General features: G+C 37.5%; 1 protein-coding gene across 1 annotated transcript; it reads right to left on the reverse strand.

Annotated features, from left to right (window-relative positions):
* Window positions 1–411: 411 nt before the first annotated feature.
* LOC113704074 (AT-hook motif nuclear-localized protein 5) lies at window positions 412–5,802 on the reverse strand. The gene is made up of 5 exons (XM_027225714.2): window positions 4,662–5,802; window positions 4,039–4,106; window positions 3,499–3,630; window positions 1,293–1,454; window positions 412–1,016 (listed from the first exon to the last, which is right to left on the reverse strand). The coding sequence occupies exons 1-5, from the start codon at window positions 5,149–5,151 to the stop codon at window positions 786–788; spliced, it is 1,083 nt and encodes a 360-aa protein (XP_027081515.1). The 5' UTR covers window positions 5,152–5,802; the 3' UTR covers window positions 412–785.
* Window positions 5,803–8,455: the final 2,653 nt, after the last annotated feature.

An 8,455-nucleotide genomic window follows, 5' to 3' on the forward strand; every position in this document is an offset into this window, starting at 1 on the left:
GCCAAAACACGGAGGATTGTCTTTTGCCCTCTGTGTGACCACTTTAAACAGCATATGTCTTACCGATAGTTTGGAAGGAAGGGAGCTCCAAAAAGCCGCATTTTTTTTTTTGTTTTTTTCTTTACTTCCATCTTGTTTTTTTTTTTTTTGTGAAATTTTATATAGCGTGCATTGGAAGGGTAATTTGGTCAATTCGCAAAATACCTGCATCACCTGTGTTTCCATCAAAATATTGGCAGCAGCACCTAGTCCCGTACAACGTTCCATTTGAAAGAAAAATATCTTCGAACTGATTTGTTCCGTTCTTCCCATCTTCAAAACAAGAACAATGCAGCATGCAAGGCCGAAAAATGGAAAACAGAAAACTGAAGCCAAAAAGCTCATGAGAGGATACTTCTTAGCCCAAAAAAATTCAGTTAACCCGCAATTTGATTTGAGTTCTGCATCTCAAGAAATCCAATTACAACAGTAATGTAGACCCAAATTGGTACTCCAATCAATTTGTTGAGAGAGCTCCCAAAGTTTTATGCCGAAGACCATATTTAACCACCGCTACAAGTAGCCATAATATGCGCTCTACCAGCGTCAACCATGACCACCTATTCACTACTAAAAAAACACTAAGAAGGGGGGCAAGCTTTGTTACAAGAGGCTATGTTAGCACAAACCATCATTGCCTACTGGTGGTCGCACCATAAGTCAAATGAGTCCCTCTCTCTCTCCCCGTTTCATTTACAACAACACATATATACAAAAATTGCCATGTGTTGATTGCAGCAATTGTATCATCCGCGCGTCAGGTCAATCTCTGTCTGGGGATTCCTCAAGTCTGGCCGGGAAACAGGAGGCCAACCACCTGCTCCAGAGTTTCCTGTAGGATCCTGACCAGGAGCACCACTACCCAGTGCTGATGACTTGTCTTCAGACTTAGGTACAATGCTCTTGTCATCTTTATCACTAGCTTCTGATTTGCTCTTTCCCTTGGTACCACCATATACAAAACTGCAGACCACGACCTATACAACATCCAAAAACCAACTTAAATGACAATGTTCATAACCTCGAAAACAAACACCAAGTGATTAAAACACTCTTTATCTCCCCCCATGATATCATCCTTCCTCAACCTCCACGGGGCAGCCAAAACACGAGGAGAAAAGGTAGGAAACACACGTTGATGCCTCCAGATTCATAACAGTACCCACCCACTCGACTTGCAAACAAGATCCCCATCAACATAAAATTTAGGTAACAGAAGCTGCCAAAAAGAAGGTACTAAGCCGAGAAAGTACCTGAGCTGGGCTTGAGGCTATAAGCCTACCCCCTATTGCACCGCCAATGACATGCCCATCAGGACTACATACAGATATGCTAAGACCACCAGTCCTATTACGAGGGCCACCACTTTCAGCAAGCAAATAGGAACCGGACAAGCATAATATCTCAAAACGGCCCTGAAAAATTAAATAAAATAGATGTCATTGGTTTGCAACAGACACATATTCTCAGAGAAGAAAAATCATCACTGTTGCCAACAGCAAAGATTTATAAAATTATATGACAACTGACACTTTAACCATTAAAAAACAATTATAGACCTGCTAGCACGGCCATAACCTAGAAAACTTGACATTGTCCCCAAAAAAACAAGGCAGGGAGCATTATAATTACGTCATCCAAACAAAGTTCTACGCATAAGACAAAGCACAAAATTACACAACTTGATATGCATAGAATTTTAAGCAAGTCCATGGAACAACATGATTTCTTTTGGGGGGTAAATAAGCATTTGTACACAAGGAAAATGCAAACAATAAGGCACATATTAAGGGTAACAGAAAACAACACACCAACCAACAAAACATTACGCAACATCTGAAACAAATCAAGCATAAAATCCGGTGTCTGGTAGTAATCAAGTCCACTAAAGCCAACTGTTAGTAACCAAGTCCTCTAAAGCCAACTGTTTATGTAGGACATCTTAACTCTGTGTAGAGAGCATACAACTTGATGCAGCATGATAGAAAAACACGGACCCAGAGTGTGCACATACAGGATATATTCCACACAAATAGCTTTACACAATCTATTCAGCTTAGATATAAAAGCTATCCAATAGAAAACAACATTTACTAATTAACTATTCTGGAATTGCCAAAAAGTTTGACCAAACAAAAACTTGAGACAATAAAAAGCTACATCCTTGTATTCACAAGTGACCACCAAGTTCTTTATACCTGCTTGGCATAGAAAAAAAAAACTCATGGGCAAGCTGTTTGGTTACTACCTAGATAAGTACCACAAAAAGCCCATGTTCAAGGTAGGACTGACATTTTGTAGGACCCGAATCCTTTCGACTTCTAAAAAATGCAAACTTATATCAGGGTATAAATCATAAAAAAACCTTTCTTGCTTTCCACTTCCCTCACCCCACAAACACCAAATGAATTGTAAGCCCCTTTCCACCACCAAAATTATGTGAAAAAAATCTTTCAGACCCTACAAGAAGATAGTCAACAGATAAAAGGCAATACATATGAAATTTGTTTTGCAAAACAAGCTCAAGCTTGAGGACACTTGACAGAATGAATGTGCATTGTTTTTTTGTAGCTATTGCCATTGAGTAACAGTACTACGAAATTAACATTGGAAGGTGCTTCTAGAAAGAATCTCAATAGCCATCACTGGTTTTTATCCCAGGGTCTGAAACAAAAGGCATGTAGTTCTACATCTAACGTAAAATACATTGAAAAAAGAAGCAGCAACAGAAAAAGGATTCATTCTACTCCATTTATTTATGTAGCTGACAGCATCTAACAGATGAAAAATAAAATTAAGCCAGCTCAACATAAAAAGGGTTCACTCTTCTCCATTTAATCATGCAGCTGACAGCATCTACTGGATGAAAAATAAGGTCAAAAGACCTCGAGAAGAAAACACAAATAAGATAAAGATTCTATCCCCGCGATAGAGCATTGAGGCTAGACGAACTGGGATCAGATTGAGCATGTAGAATCAAAAAAGTTAAATACTTGGCATCTAAATGAACTCAATTCCCACAATCCTTCTGAAGTAAAGATGGTCCACCCCCAAAACGTCAATCTTTCCACAGAAACTGCTGTATTTGAATGAAACAACTTAGGATGGGGAACAACAAGATTCCATGTTAATAGCATGGCAAACATATTATAGTGCAAATGATAAAATATTTTATTAAAACTACGAAAAGGGTTCATTTCAATGTAGACCATTTTTAAAATAAGAAAGGCAAAAAATTCAAATGCATGCCAACAAATATGATGATAAATCATAAACCATCACAGCAGACTTCACCAAAATCTTCATGTGTATGTTGTATATTGCCTGTATAATTCGAAAGTTGAACATCTCTGTCAAAGATCACTAGCCCATGGGCAAAAACTTTTACAACTTATAAAGATAAGGTACAAAAATGCTTCTAAATTTGAGTATAAGGCACTAAAAAAGCCTGAGTTTGACCTCATATGTTACAGTGCCACCAGAGGTTGTTGGCTGCCGGAGTGTTACAGCAGATACCGAACCATTAGCTGACAAAATGCACAAAGCCCTTGGCCTCTGTTGTGCAAATGATAATATCTTTGCAGCAATATCCTGCAGTCACATTACCCACAGTTGTTACTGAAGCATGCAACTCAAATTAAAGACATATACTAAAGAAATTTTTATCAACACCAATAATCCATCCACTTAGCATGAATGGTCCACGATTTGTGGCTTTGACAACAAGATTGCATCACAACAATTGTAGTGAAGCATGTTCTATCAGTAAGAGTTGCATGCTTAAACAAGAATTTTATAGATATACAAGACAACATTCAGCTCAATTAGATTTCCACACCCAAAAAAATGGAATAAAACAAAATATATAGATCTCTATAACTAGCTCATATTCATGCAGGCACCATCCTCTTCCTTTTAATCACTTTGATCTAGAAACACTCTAGATCAGGATAGGCAACATATAATGCATATTGGAGCGAACCAATGCATATTCAATACCTCTCCAACTCCAACATGAATGACATGCGGTGTGAAAGCTAGTCCAGCAGTACTATTCATCCAATCACCTGCCACCAAAAATAAAAAATAAAAACAAAAACTATGAGCTCAAGAAAAGGGTGCCATACTATAAAATCACAATAATTTATCAATGTCTCTTAATCGGAACATACAATTACTAGAAAAGCAATGCAAGAGGCTGATCTATAGGATCTTAAGTTCAATTTTGACCATGAAAACTACAATTTCAGTTGCATCTACTACCGAACTAAGTAGCAGAATATTCCATCAATGTAATTTTAGTTTCACTAAAGTCAAACTACAAAGCAGACATATACGCATTTATCAAAGACATTGTAAGAATTTGAATAGGGAAAACTCCATAAAAGACTCATACTTTGATTAAAAATCGGAGAACAAAAACTAAACTTCCCACCTAGGACTCACGCAAAAATCCCCAGTAGAAAAGCAGTTTCAGAAATAAAGCAAGAGCAACCTGAAGATCCTATTTTGAAGTACAGTACTCAATTAACCAACTAATAATAGTCTTAAGTCTCATATAGGCTAAAATAAAACAATGCATATAAATACAACACGAATTAATCAAGAAAACAAAAACTTACCAAGTGGAGCCAATCGCTGTTTCCATCCACTACCAGGCGGCCGCCCCCGACTTTTTTTGGAGCCCCCAGGCGTGATTGATCCCGGGGATGGCGTAGAAGAGAGGGGAGACAATCCTAAAGCCATATTAGCCCCAGCCCCATCAGGGCCATACTTTCTAGGCCTCCCTCTCTTCTTCTTCACAGTTTCAACAGGTGTAACAGTAGAAGCCATGGACATAGTAATGCCATGAGCATAACTGGGTGAAGGGTTCTCTATTTGGAATGCGGAGCCCATAGGAGCACCACCACCCCCTACATTTGACTGCACTGAAATGTTAGGGTTTGTAAGGGTCTTATAACCAGGAGGTGCGGGCACCCCTGTTGGGGTCATTGAGCCCCCACCCCCACCGCCCCCAACAACACCAACTCCTACACCAGACCCTGAATTAGACCCACCAACCCCACCACCTCTATTGAGGTAATATGAAGCCATTCCTTCTCTTCCATCCATGCATTTACTCAACGAAATTTAACCCCAAAAAGGACTCCTTTTTTAACCTACTTTGCAATAAAATCCACACTTGCAAAACAAAAATCCACTCTTTGAACAAACCTAGCCCAAATCTAAAACCGACCCCCCCTACAGAAATCTGACTACAAAACCAAAATCTTAACAGAGAAAAGATATACCATAACTTCAAAAAATTAATAAATTAGAGGAAAATCAGAACAAGGGTTTAACATGGGTTTTGGAGAAATCATGGGAAAAAAGCAGACAATTTTGGAAAGAGAAATCTTCAAGTTCACACTCACCAAAAAAGAGTAAAAGATGCAGCAAAACTGAAAAAGATTGAAACTTAAACAAAATTCTTTAGTTAAAGATCACGGAAACCAGAGCTAAATTAAGAAGAATGCTGAAAACCCATGGTTTCACAGACCCCCACAAATGATAGCTCAAAATCGATAGTTCTTGAGAGGGTACTCAGATAGATAAAGAACTAAAGGAAAAAGAAAAAGAAACCCTAGATTTGAAATGGGGGAGAGGAAATGAGAGAAAGAGAGAGACACAGAGAGAGAGAGAGAGGGGCAGCATGAGTTTTGGGAAAGAGGGAGGGAGGGTAAAGACAAAAGTGAAATGAAATAGAAAATACTCTGAACTTTTGAATTAAAGTAAGAGAAGGCTAGCTTTCTTTCTAATTAAAAAAAAAAAGAAAATTCAAAAATTGTATGGTTTAACTTTTAAAATAATAATTTATGGAAAGGGTTTAACTTTTAACTTTCTTTCTAATTAAAAAAAAAAAGAAAATTCAAAAATTGTATGGTTTAACTTTTAAAATAATAATTTATGGAAAGGGTTTCAGGGGGCGATTTAGTGATCAGTGACGGTGTTTCTCTGACTTGAGGTCTTTGAGGGGTGGAGGCTTGTTGGAGGACAGTTGGGTGCACCTAAGGACTACCAACTTGTCCATATCAGAATACTACTACTGGTACATCAAATTTCTTGGGACAGGGTATCCTTTTCTTGCTCTTTATTTGAATCTCTGTACTGCCTTCTCCTTCTGATGAATTCAATGAGAACTTTTTGTGGGATTGCTTCGCGCTGCTTTTTGGACTTGGGATGGAGCATTCATTGACAAGAGACCAGAGTATGACTAATGAGAGAGAAGGACGCTTCTTGTGAGTCACTCGTGAGAGAGAGAGAGAAGAGAGAGTTCAGAGTTGAGTCAAAAGAAGTTTGAAAAGAAAAGAAAAAAACAAACAGGCTGAAACATTTGATGATGGCAAGAAATTTTGGCAGTAGTTCACTTCAAACCAAAAAGAAAATATGCATGGTATGATCAGTTCAATTCCCCATCTCATAAACAGTTGTAAAATCAAATACAAACACTCGCTCAAGTTTAGATCAAGAAGATTTCTCAGAATTCGATGAATACTAGTAGTAATAAGCATGTCTTGAAATGGAGATTAAGAACAGCCATGATTTGACTGAAGAAAGGGGTCATGCTTTTTCTTCTTGTACTTGTTGGAGGAGCTCTCTATGGTATTGCGGTTGAACTATACATTTATTTCGCTTAATTGACAAAAGAATAAAAAATTTACAGTATTTGCTAACGAGTAATTATGATCCTAGTCAAATTCGTTATGCAAAAGAAGTCAAAACTCTTTTGATTAAATAAAATATGGCTGTAAAAGTAGGTAGCCGAAGGAAAGAACAGCCGTTATCCATCCCTCTGCCAAGCATGCAAGAAGTTCAACATTTTGGAAATTGTACCGGGAAGATTCATTTTCCCAATTCAAAATTGCGTCAAGTACTCATTTTTTTCCCCAATTTTAGTACTCATTTTGTATTATAGATATAGACTAGCTCATTTCTTCTGTCAAATTTAGTTCATATTTTGCTGAGCACAATATGAGAATAGTTCGGGTCAGTAAGGGTGAGCAAAATTATCCGCTAATTCGAAAATCCGTCATATTCGATCCGATCTGATTCGAAAATTAGGATATTCGATTTTTATTATTTGATCGGGTCAAAAGAAAGTCGGATACCCGCTAAGATACGGGGCGGGTTAGGATCACATAATAAAAAACATGCGGGTACCCGATCCGCCCCGCATATATATTTTTTATTTTTATTTTTATACACACACTATAAAATAATAATTTAGAACTAAATAAGTAATTTTATTGAACAAATTGCATTACAAATATGAGAGACTATAGTTTATTTACAAAATTCATTTGTAGAAGTCATGATCTTATATTTTATAGAAAAAAATTTAATTAATGTAGAACATATATATTAAAAATTGTGTTACTTATTTCAAACTTTTATTAATTTTGAATTCTTTTAATTTTTTGCCTTTATCTTATATTCTCTTCACATGCTTGTTTGTTAGTGGGAAACCTTTTTTGAGAAAAAAAATTATTAAATCTTAGATGAATGTGTAAAATATAAAATTAAATTAGTATAAATAATCTTTTAAAAAAAATTAAATGATAAATGGGACTGGACGAGTATCCGCTGACCCGACCCTATCTCAGCGAGTACTCTATAATCGAGTACCCGCTGATATGCAGAACGGATAAGGGTCAGAAAATGACTGACCCATAAGGTGCGGGTCGGATCAGTCAAATGATGAATGGAACGGGGTACCCGACCGGTGCTCACCCCAACGGGTCAGTAATCCTACAATCCTAATGTGAAATTTTTAAAAGAATTGACAAAATCTGTAAGGCCATTAATCAGAGTCGAGTGTCAAGTGTAACATTTATGTAACACGAAGACATTTTGTCCTCCGCACTATCATAAATGATGGGATATGGGCAGCACAGTTGACCGTTGACTGTTGACCGCTGCTTTCAAAAGATGTGGCTAATAGACTGTCTTTATTGTAGTGTACGAGCAGTAGCATCCCCATCCAGGCCCAGTCACGGTGGTGCCCGTACCGAACACAAAATGACACATGGTCATCTTAGTCGAGCGTTCAGGCATCTATGCTTGCTTAAAATTTAAAACATGTACTATAACAGTAGTGCATTTCTTTGGTTTAGAAGCGAGATCTACTCCCTCGAATTTCCTTTGGCCCAATTAAACCCCCTAGCACTGATTAGACACCGATCTACGTAAATTTGTTGAAGCTTGAAAGTTTTTCTACATCAAGAATTTCACTATTTTGCCAAGTTAAAAGGGTCCCAATTTGAGCACTCCATTACAATTCTGGTCCTAATTTGAGCGCAGTCCATTATAGTTCTGGATTAGACCAGCAATAATGACCATATTTCATGTATCCTCCGCTAGGAAGCCATGCAAAAAG

The sequence above is a fragment of the Coffea arabica genome, chromosome 8e, assembly GCF_036785885.1.
Source record: "Coffea arabica cultivar ET-39 chromosome 8e, Coffea Arabica ET-39 HiFi, whole genome shotgun sequence".
Lineage (NCBI taxonomy): Eukaryota > Viridiplantae > Streptophyta > Magnoliopsida > Gentianales > Rubiaceae > Coffea > Coffea arabica.

Coding starts and splice junctions, on each gene's coding strand:
- LOC113704074 (XM_027225714.2), bottom strand. CDS start 5,151: ATGGATGGAAGAGAAGGAATGGCTTCATATTACCTCAATAGAGGTGGT. Junction 4,107..4,661: donor ACAGCGATTGGCTCCACTTG/GTAAGTTTTTGT, acceptor TTTTGGTGGCAG/GTGATTGGATGAATAGTACT. Junction 3,631..4,038: donor TTCATGTTGGAGTTGGAGAG/GTATTGAATATG, acceptor ATGTGACTGCAG/GATATTGCTGCAAAGATATT.